This window comes from Pan troglodytes, chromosome 2 (assembly GCF_028858775.2).
Source record: "Pan troglodytes isolate AG18354 chromosome 2, NHGRI_mPanTro3-v2.0_pri, whole genome shotgun sequence".
Taxonomy (NCBI): domain Eukaryota; kingdom Metazoa; phylum Chordata; class Mammalia; order Primates; family Hominidae; genus Pan; species Pan troglodytes.
The window spans coordinates 74,947,316-74,973,082 of NC_086015.1; the positions used below are offsets into that span (position 1 = coordinate 74,947,316).

A 25,767-nucleotide genomic window follows, 5' to 3' on the forward strand; every position below is an offset into this window, starting at 1 on the left:
AGCAGAGATTGCATGAGCTATACTGGGCCCAAGAAATGCCTTCAGCATTGTAAATCTGATTCTCAGGATAAAGAAGCAAAACTGACTTTGAAGACATCCAGAATTTCAGGAGGCTATGTCATTAACCAAAAGGTACCAAAAAGATTCAAAATCTGAATAAGCACACTCTTCTTTGTGCCTTTGGAAACGGAGCTCAACTGGAATGTGGAAAAGAGAGGAAATATTTTTTAACTCTATTTTTTTCCATGAGGGAAAAAAAAAGCTAGTGATTTACAGCATATCTTGGGTTAAGAATCCAAGGTTTTCTTTACTAGGTCTGACGGGATGCTGGGGATGGTGTTAGAGCTGTCCGAAGGTGGCAGGACTGGCGGTAACTCTTCATGTATGTACATAAGCCTTGATATTCCATTTTGTGGCTGGTCCAAGGTGGCAGCCTAACTCATCTTACAAGACAGACTCTAGGGACAGGTAGGTTGGATCCTCATTCCTGACAGTGCATTTGTCTGACACACGGGACTACCTCCCTAATGTATGCTTTTCTTTGAGAAAAAAAAGTAACAGATTTTCTTTACATCTTGGCACCTTGTAAAGTTTTTTTTTTTTATACAAAAGTTCAATAGTTTTGACACTCCCCATTGTTAATCACTACTTCACTGATAAACTTGGAAAAGTGTGACCCTGGAATTTCATCATGCAAAATATTTACTGCAGCAGGAGAAAACATTTTTTAAACAACATTTTTTTTTTTTTCTTTTCAAATGTATGAACTTGTTTAAGATAGCCAGGAAGGCAGTGGTAGGATAAACACAAGGGATAGGAATGTATCAAAAAACAGATTAACACACACGCACGCGCACACACACACACACACAAAACCTGTACAAAATGCTCCAATCAATGAGAACAGAAAAAAGAAATCTTCAACTATGTTACAATTTAAAAGCAGAAAAAAAAAGTTAGGGAGTTTCTCCCTCCCACATGTCAGGAAATGTCATCCAATATTCTTAAAGCAAGGATAACTAAATAAAATACATGTGCAGCATATTCTGCAATTCCGTTACATACAGTAGTTTTTTTTCCAAAGCTATTTTTTTTTTAGTATCGTTAATATAAAGCAGTTGCACAAAAAGCAAAGGTGTTTTGACAAACAGGTGTATGCATTTATTCCTTTTTAGGAACAATATCTAAAAAAAGAACCGCCCTCTGCCCTCCCCCAAAAAAGACAAAGATTCACACAGACACATCGGGATATATGTACAACGTAATAAACCCCATCCTAAAGAAGCAACTGGGATAACCCCCAGGGGATACAGAATCAGAATTGTAAAAATCATAGTGAAGTTTGCTTGCTGTAAAGCCTGAGAATTTTTTTTTCAGTTGGTTCTTCTGCAAGGCTGTGATACCTGCAAAGATATGTAAAATCTAATTTTTCTTTTTTTTTTTTTTTGCTACAGTCTTTAGACTAAGCATGCAAGACATACGACTAAGTGCAACTGAGTGAAATGTTTTTTTTTTTTTAATTTTAATCATTCCCTAAAGGTTTGAACTGAGGTATGCGTACTAACAGTTTCTCATGCTGTTATCTTTACTCATGTCTAGCTACACATGCTGAGAATGAACTAATCTACCAGATTTTTATCCTCTTTTGAATACCAAACTAACCAGCAACCACTCAGTTTAGAAGCACAGGGCCCCCTTCCCATGACCCTGTCTGGCTACTGCCTGCACATCATGAAGCTGCCTGGAAAAGTTTTTTTTTTTTTTTTTTTTTTTTTTTTTTTTTTTTTTTAAAGTCTTGCGTGACCACAGACTGCCCTTTATACAGAAAGCAGAGTGAAGCTTCAAAAGTAACTGCCAGAGAAGTTTTTGTACCAAGCTTATGAGTGGATGGGAGTGTTACTTTTCTTTAAATGAAAAATGCTGACCAAAGCCTAATCGGAAAAAAAGGAAAAATTAAAAATAAAAACAAACTGAAGGATATATGCCAAGATAAACCAAAATTAATACAGTGATCACAGCACAGTTCTTAAACAAAAGTGGCATACAATCTAAAAATATCTTTTTCTAGAAATACTATTATGTGATCTAGTTCAATTATGGAAGCTTTTCTGTCCTGACTCTAAACTGTCTCCTTTATTGGATACTCTAATTGCAGTGGCATACATTCATTTTTTTTTTTTGAGATGGGACTCCCTTCCTTCTGTAGCTCCTTTAATATTGTGTCCTATTTTTATCTGCAGTAGCCCCATAAAGATCTCTTTAAGAGAATGAGTTTTGGTCTCTGTAGAGGTACACAAAAAGAAAAAGGAAAAATAACTACTAGAAAAAAGTAACAACTTTGGTTCCATTATCTACTTGGTCTTCTAAATTTACGATGAAGGAGCAGTTCTCTTTCTCAGGTTGCAATAGCCTATCGCTTGTCATTTGCCTCTAAATTCTTTTGCCTCCTTTGATCAACAATAAGAGGATATTTGGCTTCATCAGATAAAGCATAAAACAGAGAACATAATTTACCTTTGTGTAATATCTTTGGTAATTTTAGAAAAAAGGTACAAAGAATATAAATTAAGCTTCGAAAGGCTCTCGAACTAAAAAAAACTACAGTCCTATATAAATAAATGACAGGAAAGTGGGTGCAGAGCTGAAGTGTGGAGGGGTTCTAAGGACTGAGGTTGTACTGACCTGTAACCATCACATTCTGCATACCATGTTTGGGACCCCCCCCCAAAGCCCAGGGCCTACATGATATCTTCTATGAGTTTTTGTGATACTGGGTTGGTGATATAATATTGCATAACAAACTGCAGTACCAAATTTGCATATTTGAAATTAACACTTTAGCATTTGCTGAACTCAGCCCTCATTAACTCCCTTAACAAGTTCAATCTGAAATCGAATTTGCATTCAAACAGTTTAATGCCACCAAGTAGGTCTGAACTAATGTATAAACTCAGCGCCGCCGCCGCCGCCACCCCTACTTTCAGGGCAGCTGCTCAGGGAAGCCGGTTTTTTTTTTTTGGCCATTTTGCAAACAAAACCAACCCACACCCGTTATTGCAGAGCACCCAAGGCCCATGGCAACTTGGTTCCACAAGGGAGAGCCTTCCAAGGCCATATTGTCAGTCTAATTAGTATGAGCTTTTTTTTTCAGTGCTGCCTATGTTTCCTTGTGCTGGTAGAATGTGGTGGCATTTATTAATGATGGTTGCTGCAAAAAAAAAAAAAAGAAAAAAGAAAATCTGAAACACCCCTCCCCCGAACCACCCCCAATACTGCTGCGTGGAATGAATCGGCATTGTTCCTAGAGTTTGTCTCTCTCTTTTTTTTTTTTCTGTCATTCATTCTCTTTCTGGCAGGACGTCACGTCTGTGTGAGAGGGCCTTCATGTGTAGAGTGCAGCATTTGGGACCTTTTTGAAAAAGACCAAAACGGAATGTTTTCTGACTTTACAGAAACGTGGTGATGTCTGAAGGAAGATGGAATGAGTGACAGAAAGCTACAAACGAGAAATGACATTCAGCTTTGTATAATAAAAACACCTATTAACATTCATCACAAGGTACAGAAAACTTTAAGCCTCCAAGAGGCCATCGGCCCAAATGGAGGCCTGAGGTCAGAACTTAAAATGGTATAGTAGAAGGAAAAAAAAAAAAAAAAAAGCAATACATTAAAAAGTTTGGGATAATTATTTTTTAACCCCTCCCCCCAATACACACACAAAGGCCTTCCCCATCCCAACTGGAAGCAAAAAAAAAAAAAAAAAAAAAAAAAGGAGTAAAGGCAGTGATAATCAACATGCAGTACTGTGCAAATAGGTCGTCCATTGGAATCCTTAAATTCTGGGCAAAGGCTTGGTCTGCAGCTTAGGCGCACAAGCTCCGTCGGGCGTCCTCAGTGTCCAACGTTGGCAGGACTGCAGTTCAAAGTCTGCTGCTAAAAGTGAATCAGTTTAGCAAATTTACAACACTGATGTTGACGGTTAAGAGAGGAAAATCCCAAGTACCAAACAAGTCCATCCAATGCACAGAGTACAAATTCCTTTTTTCAACAAAAAGTAGAAAAATCAAAAATACTCCCAAATGGGGTTCTTGATGGCACTAAGAGTTAACACATTTCAGAGTTGTCAAAACGTAGTGAAAATCCTCCAGACTGTACAACAAATGGAGAACAATTTCACTGCTAACTTGACGTGTTTTTTTTTTTTTTTTTCCTTTTTCCAATCTTCATTCTCGGGGTTGGCCCGCCCCGATAGTCACTCCATGTCCTCGTTTACTGGTTCATCTTCGTAATCTCTGTCATGGTCAAAATCTGGACTGTGGTTGGCTGTTGTCACTAAGGACAGGGGCCCTTCAGCTTCCTCTGGATCGAGGGGCTCTTCTTTGACGTGTACAGGATGCCTGGAAAAAATATGCAGAGGTTCAGTGAGGGTACTTCCCAGCCCATTGCAGCTCAGGTGCACTGAAAAGTTTGGGGCAACAGAAAAGCCGCACTCTAGAACTAGAACTCTGTCCAGTATTGTTGCCATTAGCCACATGTGGCTCTTTAAATTGAAATGAACGAAATCTTACTACATTTAATATTCAGTTTCTGAGTTGTGCTAGCCACATTTATGTTCAAAGGCCCCATGTGACTAGCAGTTAATTCTGGCCAGCACAGAGACAGACAGAACATTTGCATCACTGCGTGAAGTTCTCTTGGGTAGTGATGCTCTGAATCACTAGTCTCTGGACAGGTGTGGGCCTCTCCTCCCTGGTGGCATTTCTCATACTTTAACACACGCTGCAGTCACCTGTGGGCCTTGTTGAAATGCAGTGTGTGATTCAGGTCTGGCGTGGGGCCTGAGACTCTGCATCTCTAACAAGCCCCCAGGTGATACCGCTGGTCCTAGAACCACACTGAGTACCAGATAACAGGTCCCGTAGTGGCATCCTGGGTGGATGAATACCCATCTTCAAATAATTACATGAAATAAGAATCTGTAATGCAACGGCAGTTTGTGGGGACCACTGAGCAGAGGAGGCTGGGCTAATCATGGCTTGCTGTGTGTTCTGCTTTGCTAGTTAACATGCAGAACCTGTGAAAGAACTCTCCAGAGGACGACCCCAAGCGAGGTTCTATCATTAATCAACTTCAAGCAAACACAGCAAAGAGACACCATGATACATGCTTGAAACTCCAAATTAATGCATATTTTTACAAACTGTCAATAAGGCAAGAAAAGCCCTGCCAGGAAACACAAACGGAGAGGAAAAGGCTCGCTCAACACAACAATATGATAAGAAAGCAGAGCCCCAATCAGAATAATAACGCTGTCAGCTGTAAACAAGGCAAAACATGAGGCCCGGCTGGTAGCAGCCACTGGGATGAGCGCGGTTGCGATGAAATCTGCCAACTTTCTCATTATGGACCAGCGCATGGTTCACCCAAAGGGGACTGGGGTGATCACACAAAACCGCTCGGATAACTATTGAGAAATGTTGTTCGTAAATCATATTTACAACCGATCCTTTGCATATACAAATGACTTTCTGTTGCAGGGGCTTTTGATATGTAAAAGAACCATTTGAGTTAAAAATGGTCCCATCTCTGGGACAGGCTGCAGAAGGGAAGATTTTTAAATTGACATTATCAAGTATTAGTAATAAGAGGTGGTAATGGGGATGGTTGGCTTCCTAAATAATTGATGCTGTATGCAAACCCCAAAGGCCCCTTGAACCATTTAAAAACAAACAGAGGAGTGCTCTGGACTGCCCTTGAAGACAGAAACCTTCAGAATCAATTGACTCTAAAATTAGCACAGCCTAGAGAACATTTAGGGGGGCTAGATGTTAGCTTTAAAAAAATAATATCTTTTTTTTTTTTTTTTTTTTTTTTTTTGAGACGGAGTCTTGCTCTGTCGCCCAGGCTGGAGTGCAGTGGCGTGATCTTGGCTCACTGCAAGCTCCGCCTCCCGGGTTCACGCCATTCTCCTGCCTCAGCCTCCTGAGTAAGCTGGGACTATAGGCACCTGCCACCGCGCCTGGCTAATTTTTTTTGTATTTTTAGTAGAGAAGGGGTTTCACCGTGGTCTCGATCTCCTGACCTCGTGATCCGCCCGCCTTGGCGTCCCAAAGTGCTGGGATTACAGGCATGAGCCACTGCGCCCGGCTGCTAAAAAAATAATTTCTTTATTCTTAAAAACTATTTGCAAAACAAAATACAGCAAAGTTGCATTACATTACATTTTATGTATGGCTCTCCATCTATTTTATTTATTTATTTATTTATTGAGACATAGTCGTGCTCTGTCACCCAGGCTGGAGTGCAGTGGCAGGATCTCGGCTCACCGCAACCTCCACCCCCCAGGCTCAAGCAATTCTTCTGGCTCAGCCTCCCAAGTAGCTGAGATTACAGGGGCCCACCACCACACCTGGCTAATTTTTGTATTTTTAGTACAGATGAGGTTTCACCATATTGGTGAGACTGGTCTTGAACTCCTGACCTCAAGTGATCCACCCGCCTTGGCCTCCCAAAGTGCTGGGATTACAGGCGTGAGACACCATGGCTCGCCGGATATTTTTATTTAAAAGAAACAGTTGTACATCAGTGCAAGGAAGGCTGCATGGGGAGTCACCCTCCCAGCAGTCTGTATTAAGCATTACGGATGGGGATTTTTTTTTTTTTTAATGGCTGTATTAGCGTTTCAGCAGTAAGAATTAGGACTGGCTGCATAATTTTGGAAGCCCAGTGCAAAATGACAATCTGGGGTCTTTGGCTCAAAAATTAAAATTTCAAGACAAAAATGGCATTAAAGCAAGTACATGCCAGGCATGGTGGTGTGTGCCTGTAGTCCAAGTTACTTGGGAGGCTAAGGTAGGATGATCACTTGAGCCCAGGAGTTCGAGTCCAGCCTGGGTGATACAGTAAGACCCCTATCTCTAAATAAAAAGGTAATAAAAGCACACAAAATCAAGTGCAGTGTCCTTTTAGGCATGAGATCCTATGTGACTGCATGTCACACACCTGTGAACCAGCTCTGCTAAGATACCCTACATTCTTTTAGGAAGAATTAGTTATACTGATGATTATTCCTTTAAAAAACACAAACCCTTAGTTAAGGCCAGTTTTCTTATTTTTGCCAATCTCTTTCCATTTGAGGTCATATTTTTAAATATTGTAAATTCAGCAGGAATGCTATTTTAAAAATTTTCCTAGCTTTACAATTTATAATGTTTATGGCTAGATGAGATTCCACTGTGTTGACATATGTCAGTTTCTGAATACTAGGCATTTGAGGATCATCTTGCTCTTTCTCTTTTACTGTTTGTATAATACAATGACCACTTTTATCCATTAATCTTTCTACTCTACTTCTGTTGATTTACCTCCTTAGGATAAATTTCTAAGAATGGAATTGTTAGAGCAAAGGCCAAAACATCTGTATGGTTCATATGATTTATTGTGATATTAACTTCCAAAGGGGCTATCAATTTAAACTCAATCTCATCAGCAGCAAGCATTATTTGTAAAAAATATTTTGTTGCTTAGCAGGTACAAGGTAAGCTCAGGTTACCTTAAATTGTGTTTCTCAGATTACTGACAATGGTGAACATTTCCTAATGTTTGTTTCAAACTTTCATTGTTGAGAACTGCAACTTCATAAATTACTGAAATTTATGTTTTAGCTATATGCTGATTGAGGTTCAAATGTTGTTTTCCAAATCAACATTTTCCTACTTTCTTACCTATCAGGTCTATCAATCTTTTCATGTTTATAACCCAGAATTGAATGATGGAAGAATGTAAGATCATATAAGACCTTGGGGAGGGGGAATGAGGATGAGGACCCCTAGAAGAAATAGAACCATCTCCATCTTAATGAAGTTCTTGCTGTATAATTTTAGACTTTGACCAATATTTTGCTAATCTTATCCAAAAAATCAGATGCATGTAAAGCCCCACAAAACACAGTTCACAACATCAGAGAATCTTTCGTTTACCTAATTATCCTCATTTGATCATTACACATTGTATACATGTATCAAAATAACACATGTACCCCCAAAATATGTAGTTACGAGGTATCAATTTTAAAAGCTGTAGAAGTGAAAAAACAAATAAAAAAACAAAACACGTTTTCTCCCTAAATTGGTAGCCAAAATTCATGAGGATTATTTACTATCCGCAAGACAGAGGTAATGATCCTGTCATGCCTGTAGGCTCGACTCCCAGTGCCTCAGGCAGAGTGGGTCCCCAACAAACGTTAACTGGCTAGATCTACTGTGTGACTACCTGATGACACAACCAGGTTAGACAGTAAGGTTTCGAAACTTTAGAGAAGTGAAATCCGATTTCGGGACATTTCTTGATGCCGGCAGATACCCCTGGGGTGTGGCAAACGTGTAGCACAAGCACACAGCACTTCAAAGATCAAAAGAGGATGGGATTCCACGAAGGATAGATTTGAGATGAGATGCGGACTATTGAAGACACTACACTTCACATACACTCACCGTGTCTCCTAGAAGTCAGGGCTGTGTATGATGCACCTTCCTCTCCTTGCAGACACTGCCCCCACCCTTTCTCTCCAACTCCTACTTCCGAAAGGGCTACCGCTGAATAACTGTGTGCAAAACCACACATTTCCCTTCTCCTTACATCTGAGTAATTCCTTTGTTTAGCCACTCTGGGAACACAAGAGTTTTAAAATAAAGCTGACTGGCGTTTAAAGGCATTGTGTTCTGGGGGTGTCTGCACAGCATGGAGTATTTTGCTTTGTAGCTCCTTTAGCGCCTATCAGGATAAAAGTAGAATGCCCCAAAGCCATAATTATGTGACCACTTTCTAGTGTTTCAAAGGACGAAGGAAACGTAGTGGTATCTGACTGTCACAGAAAGGGTAAGAACGAAGAGTTCTGTTTCAACACTCAATATTAGCTAGGCCGCCTTCCTAACAAGGTCCTTCAAGCCGTGCCGTGAAGTTTATGGCTTGATTTATTCCAATAGACTGGAACAGTTGAAAAACAATTTGCATCATAGCAGGGTAATGCATATTGGACAAGAATGGAAACTCTTGTCATTACAGAATTCTCTTAATGGAAATATGAGGTCAAAAAGAGTAACAGTCTATGACACAGATAGCAGGCGCAGGGAATCTGCTGTTGACATATAATTACATTTAGCAAACAGCACAAACCTGTGAGATTTGAGCAACGCATTTTGACATTTTTGTGTAGGGTTTCTTGTAAAAAATAGTTGAAACCTTCATTTCATCAAAAATTACAAAGACTACTGTAAAACATGGTTTGGGTAATACTGGGGTTAATTCAAATTTGCTAAACAAATTAACCCTGCAGTGACTTTCTTTCGTACAGCAAAATCAGCATCACTCTGAACTGGTGCCTGTGGCTTGTATCCAAGTATCTCTTTGTTTTAGTGATTCTTTATACTAATAGGGATACATGTCAACAAAAACTTGGAGTTTGTACAGATTATGAGAAATAGTATCACTTCCATTCAATAACCGGACATTTTTGTTCTGAGTATTTCTTGCAGTAGCTTATACCAATTTACGTTTGCTCTGAACTTCGTTAGTATCTAAGTAAATACTTGTGTCATGACAATGATTTAAGATGAATACAAATGTGATAACAGGAAAATCGGAAACACTAAGTTGCTTTGGAAAGGATGAAATATAGCAGCATCAGTGTGAAAGATAAACACACTCTTAAAATGCTGTGAAGTAAATGCTAAGATGCTGTTCATATAAATTAAAAATGATTATTTCCATATCCAGAAAGGATAGTAAAGATCCTTTTTGAAGTGCTGTGGAGATGAAATTCAAATGCTAGAAAATCAAATTTCAGATTTCCCCGTACCCTCCAAATTATGCTGGCAGATAACACTTTTTTCTTTGTCATTAGATGCCAATTCCATCTGCTCCTAATTGTTACAGGTCATAATTTCCATTCCGATCACTTAAATTATCTTAAAATAAGATGTTGGCCAGTAATTCAGAAGTAATGTGTAGACAAGCAGCCTATTCTAGGAACTGACAGTACTGCAAACACGAAATGGGTTAGTACCTTAAAGTGGGCAACAGTTTTGAAGAAGCTCACTAAAAGGGAGAGACTGTCATTCCACAGCATCTCCTGCAAAGCCAATCATTTGGAATAATGTGGTTTCTTCGCTCTGTTTGAAAACTTTTCCTGGGAGAGAGGGTGTTATAGTTACACCAAGTTTTCTCCCATCACCCACTCACAGGGGCATCATAGTCTCCTGGCCTCCGCCTTTCCTGTGGTTTGCAGTCCTGGTTCCATTCACATTCAGCATGGGCAACCATGGCCCATCACTTCATTCAGTTATATGTGCACTCATTATACTGCCGTCTGCTGCTATAATGCTCCTATTAATTTTCCTTTTGATATTTTAAGAGCAATCTATAAATCATGCCGCCTTTCATTTGTGCCATCATTAATGGTTGGTAATAATGCTGCAGCGGCGTGTTCGTGGTGAACCTTATCGCACCACCAAGTAAACAAGCATCTTTTTCTCTCGGCTAGGTTCAACATGCCCGAAAGTTGAACAAACTGCAAACTTTTTCATAGGAATGCATATTAGTTTGAGGAGGAAAAAGTAGTGTGGCTTAAATAATGGCCTGGGATGTGATAAAGCAGAGGAAAAAAAGCAAACCTGTTTCTCATTTTATTGCTGTGAATTGCTTTTATGGGAAAGTTAGCAAATAGTCCTTTTATGCACTAACCAAGCTGAACATTTCTTGAAGTACAAACTTCTAGCTTGGTTCTGGGAAATCAGAAATTACAGAAAAGGTATATAAAGCCCAGAGAAAGGGCTGTCTCCCTGTGTGTACCTAGGGAGACTAGGATCTGACAGCAAAGACCTTTTGGGTGGACAATACTCACACGGCTTGCATAGGAGATCTGCCTGGACTGCTGTCACTCTCGTTGCTGTTGGTATGCTCCATTGCCCCGTTCAGCTCTTCCCGTATTGCGCTGGCTAAGTTGCCCAGAGTGGGATTTCCCATGGAAGCGGTAGTGTATAGAGGTATACTATTCTCAGCCATTGAAGCCTGTCATCAACCAAGAGAAAATTTATGAAGACACAGGGTATGTAAGACAAGGAAACTACTAATTATGGGTGTACTCGATAATCTTCAGTTTGAGTTAATTGTAGCATGGCTGGCAAATACAAGTTTCTAAGAGGTGTTGAAAGATTTTGCTTTAAAAACGACTCGTGGCACCTGTCCCAAGCTTGGTTTTGAAGAGCTAACTGGGGGCCAGGGGGGACCAAGTGCCTGTGGGTAGGAAGGACTCAATTTGGTCCTGCTTGGTAGTCACATGGTTTAGACGGGCTTTCGAATATGAGGTTTATGTCGGATGAGTTTTTAAGAGGAGCTGAATATTTCCAGATCACAGTGAAATATAATGGAATTTTTATTTCTTTATCCATTTTGATGACTCCAGTATTGGATATTAGAGCTTTTGATCAGATTATCCTGGCCGCACCGCTCAAACTTATGAGAACTTCCATAAACATTTACCTCTTAGATCCTATAGAAAAGGAAGAGATTATAGAATTGGAATCAATTTTTTATCTCCTCCCATCATTTCTGTTTTAATGATTTTTGAATCTGTTTAGTGCAGTTTGAGATAACTGGTTGAAGGAAACACCACGTAATGTTTCAGAGTCTGACCAATTGCCTAGGATTTTAGGACTAAAGAACTCTGGCAAAGGGAAACTCTAACTCATATTTATTTTTGGTGCCAAAGTACATCAGTATTAAAGGTTACAAAGTTACTCCACGTGAGTGTCGGCAAAAAAGTGAGGAAATGAAAAAGAAGAAATCCTGAACTTTATTTAGGATAGGTAGGATATTATTCACTTCCTGTTATACTGCATTTGAATAAAAGGGACACCAAGTCTGAAATGCAGACACTAGTTACATATACCACTGGACTAAGTAAGGTACCCATATTTGTTTCATCCGGGTGGTGATTATGACCCACTGACTTTTCATTTCATTACAGAGGACACTTTCAAAAACTGGCAGCTGTAATTAAACCAAGATTTATCACAACTGTCCTCCTGCAGACTAGACTATGCCTGCTTTTCCATCCTAATGAGAAAAAAAGTACATTAGATGTACTTCTTTTCACAACATGATCTGGCATAGTGACTTCCACTGGCCAGTCATACAAGAGTCCAAACTATTCTAGAAATCCTGGCTCTAGAAAGAAAGTAAAAGCCAAAAGAGTGCAAAGCTGGGCTGCAGAAATCTGTCTGGCTAGTATGGCAATCGCAGCCTCACTCACTGTACAAACCCCAAAGCCAGGGCTTTCTAGGGACAAGCCCTGTGTTAGAAGTCCTGTGCACACTCACCAAACACAGCATTGGATAATGGACTATTTCAAAGCTCGGCCCTATGTAAGCCCACAGCTTTTCCTTCCTTCTACTTGTAAATGTGTATAACTGCCTTCTTTTAAAAAGTAGGGGGAAAATCCTGTGTTTATTTCCAAATGTGGTGAACTCATTTTGATGAACAGCAAATCTGAACATTCCACACTCTCCTACAGTGTGTCAAATAATTTGCATCAAGTACTTTTTCCAACAGCTCTTTTATAATTGCAATAAAGCCTTTTTTCTTTCTTTCTTTTCTTTTTGTTTTTTTTTGGCAGAGCAGTTGCCAGAACTACTATTATTTGTTTTTTTTTTTTTTTTTTTTTTTTTTTGCAAACTGCAGTTGGACAAGCATCTTAACTGCTTTTATCTGAGACAACAGTGGTCACACCTCTCTCAGTCACAGAAATTCTGCTAAGCGTCTTTCCACTGGAAATACCATAAGATAAGCTCTCATAAGACAATTTCACTATTCCAAGGTCAGAATGTGGCAAAAGTGGGGCTGCTGCTAGCTTAATTATTTTAGCAGCTTCCCTGGTCAAAAACTGTGAAGACAAAATTGAAATCCTGATATGAACGTGTTCATTGGGATGAGTTTGTCATCCTCTAGAGAAGGCAACTTTCTTGGGATGAGTATTTATTCTCTTTGGCTCTCAAAGTATTCTAGGTCAAGGCCATTGCTGATTGGGATTGGATCATAGAACATGGGCTGAGACCCAACAGCCACAGTAGTGAAAGGCATACAAAGGCAAGCACTTATACTGATCCCTGGGTTCTCAGGCAAGAACGATGTAAGTGATGAAAACCAGCCTTGTCCCTTGAAAAAATGATCAAATGGGCTGCAGAGAGATCCCAGTGCCTGATCCGCAACGGAGCTTCTTGAACACACTCTCTGTTAAGCAAGTGATCAGAGCAACCCACCCAAGGTTAGATAAATTTTCACTAACTGCTTATGCCTAACAAAGTGTTTTTTTTTTTTTTTTTTGGTAGTTGATGTCCACTTAGAAGCAGGTGTGTTACAAAAATGGACTTAATTATATAAATGGTCCTTGCACAGCATGTGGTTTCATATCAAGCTGGCACCTCTGCCAAAAAATGAAGTTGCTTAAGTAATGGTGCAGAAGTCCATAAGCACCCTCGCTCCTGGAACATTAACCACTCTGAGATCCTCAGGGGAAAGGCAGTCTATAAATACGAAGCTTTACGGTTACCCTTAGTTACTTCACTTTTCAGAGCATAATGCAATCTGTCCCAAGTCCCATGTTTTATTTCTGTAGTGGATTCTGCTGTCCTATTTTATATATTGTATATCATGCATTATGTTGCTCTAGTAATTTTTTTGAAGATATTGTTCCACTATTATTTTTACTTGTCTTGAAAAATGGAAATAGGCGGTAATGGAAAGGAAGGCCTGCTGGCAGAATCTTTATTTAATTTGCACAGTAGAAAGTTGTCTTATGTGTCTGTCTACTGATCAGGGATCCAAACTCGTAGAAGAGAGGGAAACAATCCACTTCTCAAATCATGAATTTGTATCAATTTATTTCCCCTTGCCTCATTATGGACAGAAAGTGTTCTTGGAAAACGGCAGGACAGTTTTGGGCTACTGAAGAAGATGCCAAAAGCAAATGTTCAGAGATGAAACCTGAACAGTTCTGTAATGACAAAGCATACTAATTGAAATTAGTCACATAGTTAAGAGAATTCAGAGGATGGAGGATCACTTTTTTTTTTTGCCTTTCCGGCTCATGAATATAAAATGTGCTTGTAATCTTAATACTATGCCAGATAGAGCAGGCTTTATATTCACACTTCACAAGACTCCAGGGAAAATAAGTTACTAATGAATGGTATTTACAGTGGCAGCATCGAAGCATGCTTTCATTTACTCTTCTAAAGTTACTGTGTAAACTACAAGTAATTAAAAGAAACGCAGAAAGTAGTTTCTCCTATTAAATCTGGTTCAGGCTAAAAATAAATAAATATAATTACTGAAATGCTAAGGCCAGTGAATCTGCCTCTAAACTGAAACTGGGTAAATGGCCTATCATCAATTCCCAGGAGCCTTAAGACTATTCTGGGCCTGTAGGGTACAGAGTCGTGCTCCATAAATATCTGTTTAATGCAGAGCAAGACCCAGGGCTCCTGTCAGTATCTCCTCCTTCCTCATCCTGTTCCCATCATACTAAAGGTCTCAACTGTTTTTTCATTATTGTCCCTTTTTAGACTTTTGTTTCTCTCTTTGTGCCCTCACCCCAAGAAATGTTCGTATTTGCTCATGTATTATGGTCCTTTGGAAGGACACAAGACATTGTAGTATCTCAGAACCAATCTAGGGGTGATACAGCCCCCATTGAGAACGTATGCTGCCGAGGACTGCAATGGTATTGGATGACAAATGTCAGATTTATCTATAGAACATGCTTCTCGAACAGTCTGGGTAGGGGCAAAAACAAACAGGACCACTGGCCAAAAGGATACTGCTTACTTATGAACTCTTGAGGGGGACTTGAGTACTACACCCAGGTACTTTAATGAAATGACACTGGAGTAGCCTTCATTTAAGAACTGAAATGTGCAACATGTAAAAAGTTTGCTAGAAGCTGGGCTGCCTCAGGTAGCTCCTTTTTGGGTGGTAATCTCGCTCCTGCTCAAAACCCGCGTCTTCATCTCCTGGTACCATTGGTGATGTAACAAGTACTTGGTTTGTCAGTAGGAAATAAATACTCCATGTGATTATCATGTAATCTTGAACAATCTGCAGGAAAACTGAAGAGTTTGCTTAAACACCTCTATTGTTTAAACAGACATGGTTTACTTTCACAAAGTGAACCAGACCCCAGATCCTCCCCACCCCAGACACAAGCCAAGATGCTAAAGTCGACTTTAAAAGAAGAAAAAGAAATACAAAGCCCTGCTTTCTCTTTAAACCCGTGAACAATAGAAGGTCATGTGACGCAGTGGCCTATCATCCAGCACATTAATAGCTGTGCTAGAGTAATTACACTTGTGGTATTTTTGCCTCAAGTGAAATTCTGAAATAAGAGGATGGAAATTATGATACTGCTGATAAATATTAATAAGTGAACTTTTAATTTTTTTGCCACAATATTCAAAATGCTAAGCATCCCGCTAATGCTGAAGCAGCCCGATGTGTTTGCCTCCAGGGAGTACGATGCTTTGTGCACTTAAGAAAAAAGTTTAACAGAATTAAAATTTAATATCTAATTAGAGCAAGGCTAATATATTTTGAAATGAGTAGGGGAGACCTGTGCCTCTGCTGCATATTCGGGACGGCCGTTAATCTTACCTGTAAAGCTGCATTGAGAGGTGTGCAGTAGGCGTGGCTGCTCTGCATGTTTTTTATAAGGGAAGGGTTACTGTGTAAGAAAAACATAAAAACTCAAAGTTAAACACAGTCGACTCCTGAGTTCCTAGCTAAGTTTTGTTTTAAGCTTGCTGGTGCCCTTCCAAATCAGCAATTTCCCCCACTAACAAAACCCAAGAAAAGTCAGGCTTTCTCCCTGTCACTGATTTGCAGGGCGGGTGTGTGTGCACACCTCTGGGGTTTGACTTCTCTATTCAAGGAAACTAGGTGTAAAATTCTGGCTTAGGTAGTAACAGGCTTGGGTCCTCCCTCCAGAGACCTCTCTGCAGATTTTTAGGAGTTAGCCTGACTCCAGACTCCAACAGAAAGGCAGCAGCCTAGGAGGTCGTGCTGGGGAAGGCAGTGCGCTCACAGCAGGGGCTGCTGGGCGTGAGCAGAGAGAATCTTGGCTCCTAAGCATCTTTGAGATTTGAACTCTACAGTGACTACTAGAGGGATGGCAGGAAGGCTTTTAAGGAATATCCACAAGGCACGTTTATTGCCAACAGGCGATGGAGAGTAGGGTATGCCAGGGGAGGATCGTTCCTAAATAAGGGGATGTCGTAGCCAGATCTGGGAGGGTCTGAGAATATTTGCTGCCATCTCCATTCACGGACCAAATGAAACTAACATACTGTTGTCAGAAAATCTCTAGCCTCGTAAGGATAAAAATATTAAAAAATTACATAGGGCATACTGAGGGAAAAGGGTGCCTCCCAGTAGGCAATTACCTACATTTATCAGTGGCCTTTAAAGGAAGTGTATGCAATATGACCTATTTCTTTACTATGCTTGGAACATTTTAGTCATTCACTTCATTACATTTGTATTATTATAGTGAGTGAACAAATAAGAAATCTACCCCAATAGCATACACATATTTTAACTAACCAAAAATTCCCTTTTTACTTGGGGTGGGGAGAGAGGGGGGATTATGGGTTAAGCACAAGTATTTAGTTCTAGGGTCCCCGTAAGCTGCTGAACCAAAATACAACGAATATTTGCATTAAAGACGTCAAAAAAGCATTATTCAAGGCACTGGTGTTCCAAAGAGAAACGAGAGCAATACATGTACAAATCACACAATTTAGTTTCGTTGCAGAAAGCTGTGGCACTGCTATTGGTGAAATGCAAAACTACATGGGATGAGTCAACCATGCAAAGCCAAAGCAACAGCAGAAAAAAAAAACAAAAGCAAGTAAAGGCTCTTACTGTGCGACAAGCTCGTCAAAGTTTTCATCGGGGCAGTATTTGCGAGGACGGCCTCGTTGAATATGGCGGCCACGTTTAAACTCTTCATCATCAACTGTCCAAAAGGACCCAAACTCATCCTCTACTCTGATAAAGCACTTATGCAGTGAGAGGTTGGTGCGAATGGCACCCTGGGATAGGAGCAGCAGCAAAGGAGATGGAGTGGCAACAAAAGGAGACGGGGTTGGGGGCAGAACAGACATCCAATACAGGGAACAGGAAAAAGAAAATAAAATGCAATAAGCATAAGCAAATGGTTTGTGAGGGTTAATATGCATTGCCACCTAAAAGCTACTAGCATGTGATGCAACAAAGACCAGCAAGCAGGGCAGGGGGACTGGTGGGTATACAAAACAGGAGGGATGAAATGCTTTTTTGCTTCCCTTAACTGAGACAACGTGAAACCAGTTCTTTGGTCTAACACCATCTAGCAGCCAAAGCCTCTACGTTATACTTGTTAGCACAATCCAAGCTAGGCTAAGAAGTTCAAACATGGTGGACGTACCCACTGATCTTTTGTGGCCTTCGTTTTTGGAATTCTACTTCATCCACTGTCCATACTGCCCCTTTAACGTTTTCTACTCGCACAAAACACTTGTGAAGACTAAGATTATGACGCACTGCATTCTGCAGCAAGTATAAAAGAGAGAACATTTACATTTTCTATAAGAAAAGACTCCAAAAACAGCAGTAAATTCAGCCTAACAGTCCACATTTGTAAAACCATCCCCAAGAGCTGTAGCTACCACCCCCGTGGAGGACCTTCTCATGGTTAAGGATGTCTTTTCCAAAAGCAAAAATAAACCAAAATTATAAATTAATTGTACTTTGGCATTTTCGTCTAGTCTCTGGTAATAACTGACCAGCAGAAATATTTTTTAATATGCATACAAGCCCAAAATAGATTCCAGAGTACAAATCTGAAAATGTTACTGTGACTTCACATGCAAAGTATGAAACTGCCCTTTTTAAGCCCACCTACCTCCCATAAAAAGGGGGTATTTTTTTCAAACCACGAAAGAGGAACACTTGGTTAATACTGCTAAATACAGTTTTGTTCTTGATGGCTTCTGGCTTTTAAAACTTCCAGAGGTCCTATGAAGAATTCTAAAGTGGATTTTACCGTTGAGAGTATCGCCTTGTATAGTCAAAGGATCGGGGGGTGGTGAATGGACCCCCCCCACCAAGAGATCAGTAGCTATCATCATGTTATGTCTTACCTTCCAGAATATGAGAGTTGGCCCTAACTATGGGCAAGTATTTTCACTGAGTAAATGCCAAAGGAACACGAGTGGAACTCTCAATGGCAAAATGACTATATTCCTACAGTTGATGGTTTCTACAGACATATCTTGCTTATGGTTAAAAGTCCTTTCTGGCCATTCCTAAGCTGAGATCCTTAACATCGATAATTTATCAAAAAGGAGGATCTCAACTCAAGGGTGAAGAGCTTTTAATATCTCATCTTTCCTTTGGGTTTCAGAAGAATCCCCAACCCTTACTGGGTACAGTAACAAGCAAGGCTTCATTTCTTTAGTCCCGCCTGGTTAAACTTACGGATCCAGACTCAACGCTGGACATGAAGACATTCTAAAGAGATTCAGGTCATTTACTTAAAATTTTCTTCTTATTCAGAGTAAGCAGATGACTCAACAGTAGGTGACTCAATTGGGGCTTGAGAAGTTGATACATACATCACACTGGGTAAAGTCCTCACTCAATTCCAGCAACACTGCTATTGCACAAGCATTTTGCACACCACCCCCCCCCACCCCCCAACACATCCCATTCTGCCACCTGGAGTATTTCCTTCCTGAATTATCCTTAATGGTGGTGAATCTTGATACTCTGAGAGGTGCTTCAGTTTTTGGACAATCACAATTGGTGGCTGTGAGGATTCGAGCTACATAATGATTTTTCTTTTCTGATATGGAATATTTAGAAGATAATGAGACAAGTTTTTTAATGCATGGTGTGATGAATTGCTTGAAAGGAGAATTCACAGGATAAATTCCCAAGAAGTTTTTGAGTAATGTCAGCATAATTGAGGTCGGTTCAAGATACCCAGGTGACTATGAAAGGACACGCCTGATTCAAAAAAATTGGAAGGATTTGCTTAAAAATAAAAATCTCTAAACTGAAAACATTTGGCATGTCATACACTTGATAGGACAATTTTCTATGCATATAAACTGCAGTCTAGTCTAAATAAGCAGTTTTTTTTTTTCTTTTTTTGAAACTAGGTCTTGCTCTGTTGCCTGACTGGAGTGCAGTGGTTCAATTATGGCTCACTGAAGCCTTGTATTCCTGGGCTCAAGCGAGTCTCCTGCCTTAGCCTCCTGAGTAGTTGGGACTAGAGACATGTGTCACCACACCCAGCTAATTTTAAAAATTTTTTGTAGAGATGGGGTCTTCCTATGTTGCCCAGGCTGATCTTGAACTCCTGGGCTCAAGTGATCCTCCAGCCTCCTGAAGTGCTGGGATCAACAGGCAGGAGCCACTGCATCTGGCTGCATTTTAAAAAATATATTGCCCAAAGGCATACAATAGAAGGTCTACTGTTATTTACTGGAACAAAATTGAGGTGGTATAAATAAATGGACAAAGCCAATTTCCTTTAAAAATCCAGACAGGGCATGACACATGTAAGAGATATAACTCGAAAAGAAGTCAACATTGCTCCTAATCCTAATCACTGCTTGATGCTTTAAAATAAGTATCAAAATGTACAGAACTGAAAGGTCTTAAAGCTACTTTTGACAAAATAATTTCTGTAGATCAGGTTGAGCAATATAACCATGTGAGTAAAGACACAAAGCCAAAACTTCAGTTCTGTTTTCCAAAACTGCACATCTAAGCAGAAAGCAGAAAGCAACGAGAAGTCAAGAGTTTTCAAAAAAAGATGTGTAAGCTCTTTTCAGTCATAACTTTAACTGGGCATTTCATCTTTTGTCTAAGATCATGGTACAAACAAGGACACGTACAGAAAATTATACGTATTTATGAGTCACTATTTCATCTAAGGCTGTTTATATTAATGACACTTCTTCCTGCAGTTTGCAAAATGAAAAAAGTGCAATCTGAAGATCTAAGCTTAAATATTATATTCACAACTGGTAATTATTTTTAAATTTCATCATTTCTATTTATAAAAGGCAATCTGAAGAAAATGTCTGCCTCATGCTTCGACTTCCTAAATTTTTTAAAGCATTCACGGCTAAAGATCCTTTTATATTTTATCTCCCAAGGCAGGCTGAGGCAAAGAGGGTAAGATTTTGAACATAGGTTCCCTTCAGTGCCCATGTGTCTTAATGGAAATGAAAGGATAATTTGGGCCATAATGGATATTCACAGCTCTGTAAAGTTGATGAATTAATTCTATGGTTATATTCGTTTTCTTTTAAAATGCTAATTTATCAGGAACTTAACAGAGGAAATGTATTTTTCTGTTTTTTGCTTTGGTTTTTCTCCAGTATAAAATTAAGGAATTAGCAAGGAAGGCATTTATTTCAAGCGAAGGAAGTTTTCCTTGTGTCCTGTAACACATCCTTATCATATTTAGATTAATGGCATGTAAAAATAGCCTCAAATGTTTGTTATCACATGTCTCTAAATGTTTTGGATTTCAGGGATTGCAAGAATTCCAGGTGGTAAAAAAAATGCAAAAATACAAATGACAGAGTGTACCTGTCCCCTTCTATAAGCAAGAATATTAGACACCAAGAAATTGAAAATGGGAAAGCCCAAAAATATGTGAGGGCTCAATCTAATATAAGGGAGTAAATACCAGTGGAATCTTTGAACCAGCTGCTGACCTGGGAATGAGGTAAGCCATATATGACCCCAAGCACTGCTGGGGGCATCCAATAAAGAGCTATGCAATTTGACTTGTTTTTACAGCAAATAGTATTATAATCAAGTTCGAAATCTACTTTTCTTCCTTAGTATATCTATGACGGACAATCTCCTTTTTTTTTTTTTTGAGACAGGGTCTTGCTCTGTTGCCCAGGCTGGAGTGCAGTGGCATGAACAGGGCTCACTGCAGCCTCAACCTCCTTGCCTCAAGCAATCGTCCCACCTCTGCCTCTGGAGTAGCTGTTGACCACAGGTGCATGCCACCATGCCTGGCTAATTTATTGAATTTTTTTTGGTAGAGACAGGGTCTTGCTACGTTGCCCAGGCTGGTCTCTAACTCCTGAGCTCAAGTGATCCTCTTGCCTTAGCCTCCCAAAGTGCTGGGATTATAGGCATGAGCCACTGTGCCTGGCTGACAATCTCTTGACTTAAAACCAAAAAAAGAAAAACAAAAATCCCTACCCCTTAATAATACATTGTGTTCTCCATTAATAACTCCTACAAACAGTGCTAGTGCTTGGATTGCACAGCTTTCTCTACTAATTGGGTTAATGAGCTATTTATCCAACCATTGAAGGCTGTGTCAAATTTGGTCATTTCTCCAGGTTCCATCTCTGGAGATAACATCTCTGCAAATATCGGCTGTGGTTGAAGACCTAAGGGCATGAGGTTTGTGCAAGTAATATGGCAACCTCCACTTCTGGGCGACGGTGTTGTCTCCTTTTCTCTACATATTCCAACCAGAGAGATCACTTTACTGGCTGGCCCCTCCACACTGCTGATGCTGGTATAATGGGAGTCTTCCATCAGAGCATTTCAACCACAACGGCACTATTTTCCCAATCAAATACACCTAGAGATTGGACACTTTAAGAGTATCAAAACAATATAAATGTAGCTTCCTTATAGCACAACTGCATTTTATCAACAACAAACTGTTCTATGAACGTCAAGATCCAAGAATAAGCAGGCCTGAGAAAGCTTACCTTCCACGTGGCCGCGTTGCGTCGGAAGTAAGCAAACATTCGTGTGAACCAGTTATAGATCTCATTTAGTGTTAGCTGCTTTTCTGGAGATTCGAGAATGGCCTGTGAAGCAAAATGTAACAGAAGATAATTTATGACCAAATCAGCAGAGTCGTCATTACACAGTTTCTCGAAAATATAAAATCACTGTGATTCAGAGCTAAATCCTGAGAAAGGTTTTACAAAATGATCTAAGATTAACGGTTGTATTTAACAGTTCAATAGCAAAATTCAAAATGGAATTATCTAATTGTTTTGAGTTTTTATTTCTGTTTCCGTACAGAAATATTAATTTATTAGTCATTCATAAAGCAGAATCAAAGAGAAATGCAAAACATTTCACTAGCTGATTAAAGCTCAGTAATTATTTAGAGCTCAGATTAATTCTAGGGATCAGAGATTACTGTAGCTTGTGATAATTGACTTGCCATCTTTAAACAGGCTCATTTTCACTGTTGTGTGAAATGAATTTCCTAATAATCACATCGTATTGTAATACTTAATCAAAAGCAATTATGTTATATATTGCAGTTTTAAAAAACCTTATAGAAAAGGTTTCAGCATGCTTGCATACTAAACGGTTTTAAATCTACTTCATCAATATATATCCATGTACACATATACCTTCTGACAGAATTTCATATACTGTGTTATTTACTTACCTGCCTAATTAAAGATGCATATGTAAATGGTGGTCTAACTTCTGCATTCTTATAAAATTCTTGGTTCTGCGCAATATCTGCTGAATAAGAATCATTGTCCTATTAATTATCACTTTTTAAAAAGGGGCTGGTCTACAAGAATTGCAGATTACAACTCTACGTGAGGCAAAAGGTGGAGTATCTACCTGACGAAATGGGCACGTTGTATTTGTCTGAGTACCGCCTGCGGATGGGTCCCACCGTGTGCATGCTGGTGGTTGTGATGACAGAGGGGCCTTGGGTGACGGGAGTCAGGGGGGCGGTTGGGGTCGTTGGAGTATGAGGTAAGCTCTGTGGAGAAGCCTCCGATGCGGACTTGGAGAGAGTGACACTTGATACCAGATTCAACTGCAAGGAAAAAAACAACGTCTTAGAAGACCTTCAGAAAACCAGAGCAACCCAGGAACCACATCTAGCAGGAGTAACACAGAGGATGCATGGGCACTGTTTCTTCCTCTACGTAGATGATATGTTTACCATGAACCGCAACACAAGGTGAGTCCTGCGTGAATTCACTTAGGATGTAGTGTAAGATATCTCTGGCAGCGGCCTCTTTTCCAAAGGCTGCTACATGGGTGTTTACAGGCTCAAAAAGGGGTTACCTACCTGAGGGAGTGTGAGAAACCCTGAGTCAAGACATTTATTTCATTGTGATGTCTCACCTATAGGCTTTAATCGCCCATCAGGCCTTGTCAACCTCAAAGAGGGAGAGAAGTCATTAGCAATACCAGTGAAGCTGAATATTTTAGGTGACACCAGTTGGGATACGCTGGTGTAGATCTGAAGCGTCCAGCAGAATTTCTGCAATATGCTAGCACAACCAAAGAGCTGTTTTTACTTGATTTTTATTAAAATTAAACTTTAATAAATTTAAATGGAAAGAGCCCCAGGTGGCTAGTAGCTACCATACTAGACAGCCCAGGAAGAGCCTACTGAGCTCCCTCATGCAGCTTCGTGGATGACGAGAACTCCTGCAAATATGTGTGGCCTATTACTCATATTAAACACAATGGGCCTGACCCCACAAGCTGTCATTTGTTTCTATCAATCAGTTGGCAGAAAATAATCCTTAACAGCATTACGAATAACCTTTATTAAATCTATCAAATACTGGCTTGGGATCTGTTAATTTTTTTTATTGTGACATTCTTTTATAGAATATGGGAGATCTGGAACTGAGGTTTTTGATTTTTTTCCTTCAAGTTTTGAATGTTCTATAAAATGGGAAATAATCTGCTTCAAGTTAGGAAATGAATATTACTTATTTATTTGAAGTAGAAGAGAATAAAATAGGCCGGGCACGGTGGCTCACACCTGTAATCCCAACACCTTGGGAGGCTGAGGTGGGAGGATCTCTTCAGTCCAGGAGTTTGAAACCAGGCTGGACAACATGGTGAAACTCTGTCTCTATTAACGCACACACACACACACACACACATTAGCCATGTGTGGTGGCACATGCCTGTAGTCCCAGCTACTTAGGAGGCTGAGGTGGGAAGATAGCTTGAGTCTGGGAGGCAGAGGTTGCAGTGAGCTGAGATCACCACTGCATTCCAGCCTGGGTGATTGATAGAGTGAGACTCTACCTCAAAAAAAAAAAAAAAAAAAAAAGAAAAGAAAAAAATTAATGAGCACTGTTTCAATTTATCTTTCTTATCTTCACCTTAAAGTACTGTTCTTACAAATACTAAAAGGCATAACCCTTCCCCAAAATTTGTTGCAACAGAAATATTATTTTACGCCTGGCAATGCTGAAGAATTTGGTTGTTTTCAGCGTATGTATTACTGTGTATGTGCTGTCTCAGATACACAGACCCACCCTAAAATCCAATAAACTTCAGCAAAGTAGGCTTACTTGGTAATATTTTCTCAAACCAGATTTCAAATCACTTACCATAGTAAGTCTATTTCACCAAGTCTAATTCACCATTGCTATAGTCAGTCTTAAGTACAAGGCAGTATTTGTGGAAGGTATTAAAAATGAGATTCCTCTGAGATCATAATCAGAGAACTTATTAAAAGAGAGTTCCAATATGTTGGGAAGACTCGACCTTTACTCATACTCTAGTTAAAAAAAAAAAAGGGAGGGGGGGCCTGAGAATCCTCTCTAATATGTTTCAGGAGAGTTTCATAAAAAAGCAATGAACCTGAAGAAAAGAAAGATCAAATATCATGAAGAAATACTAATGGAAAAATGTAAACATGGCGCTGGAAACAGAATGTTGTGAGCTTTGAGTTGTGCTTTCCTTTTTATTTTCAGCGTAGCATGTTGACTCGGTGAGCAAGAGACAATGCCTGCGAAGAGCAAGCTCTGGAGATGGCACTGCCCTTACAAATGCCCCAGCAAGCTGAGCAGATGCCATGAGCGGGTTTTTCTCTATAATGCTGGAAACCTGGCTTTCTGACACACATTTGCAAACTAAGTGTGAACAGTTCAGAGTAGCAGCCGCAGGATGGGGCAGAGCTGAGAAGCCAAGCGGGGAAGAGTTGGGGCTGACCTCTTCTTCACCTCGGGCCTTAATCACTGACCAAGTCCAGGAACAGTACGTATAAGCATCAGCCCAAGCAAAGGGTCAAGGAAATTAGTGCATGAAAGGCTAATGCTCATAAATATACAGCTTTTATAATTCAGACGCTGCTAAGCCTAAGAATCTCAGAGCGCTTTGGAAAGTCATGGGTAACATTTGTAAAAATCATGTTTTAAACCACCTGCCACTGTGTGGTCTCCTTTAATTCTCATACCACCACTAATATCTGAGATGTTATTACTCATACTTTACAGATAAGCAAACTGAGGCTTGGAGAGATTAAATAATTTGCCCATATTCCCAACCCAGACCCAAGGTCAAACCACACACTTGTATGATTCTAGGTCCTTTGTATAATCATCTTATGCCTAGTTAATAGGAAAAATGAACACTAACCAGTTTCATTTTTCTGTATGCTCATTTTTGGAAAAGATTCCGTGCAGAGCATTTTATCCCTGCTTATGCATGACAATCAACACATGTAACTGAGCAAATATAAGGCAGTTAGTCCTACAATGACAAAAACAGCTAATTGCTGCCCTTGAAGCGCTTACCATCAAACACATACGTCAGTCAAAGGGCAAAGGTACACAGTAACCACAAAGCAGCTCTGAGGACTGACTATACTTCTTGGCTTCTCTTTTC

General features: G+C 39.8%; 1 protein-coding gene across 37 annotated transcripts in view; it reads right to left on the minus strand.

The window, feature by feature from the left end:
- Positions 1 to 894: 894 nt before the first annotated feature.
- FOXP1 (forkhead box P1) overlaps positions 895 to 25,767 on the minus strand; it is a 629,627-nt gene continuing 604,754 nt past the window's right edge. For 21 of the 37 annotated variants that reach the window (XM_054682054.1, XM_063806001.1, XM_024355236.3 and 18 more), the window contains 7 exons: positions 22,741 to 22,942; positions 22,556 to 22,635; positions 21,855 to 21,956; positions 17,519 to 17,640; positions 15,706 to 15,775; positions 10,901 to 11,067; positions 895 to 4,397 (listed from right to left, as the gene is read on the minus strand). In XM_054682054.1, coding sequence (XP_054538029.1) covers positions 4,253 to 4,397; positions 10,901 to 11,067; positions 15,706 to 15,775; positions 17,519 to 17,640; positions 21,855 to 21,956; positions 22,556 to 22,635; positions 22,741 to 22,942 — 888 coding nt within the window. In that variant the 3' untranslated portion in view covers positions 895 to 4,252. Of the gene's footprint in view, positions 4,398 to 10,900; positions 11,068 to 15,705; positions 15,776 to 16,974; positions 17,145 to 17,518; positions 17,641 to 21,854; positions 21,957 to 22,555; positions 22,636 to 22,740; positions 22,943 to 25,767 lie in introns of all 37 variants that reach the window. The other 16 variants (XM_054682057.2, XM_001140832.8, XM_063806002.1 and 13 more) reach the window with 5 other exon arrangements.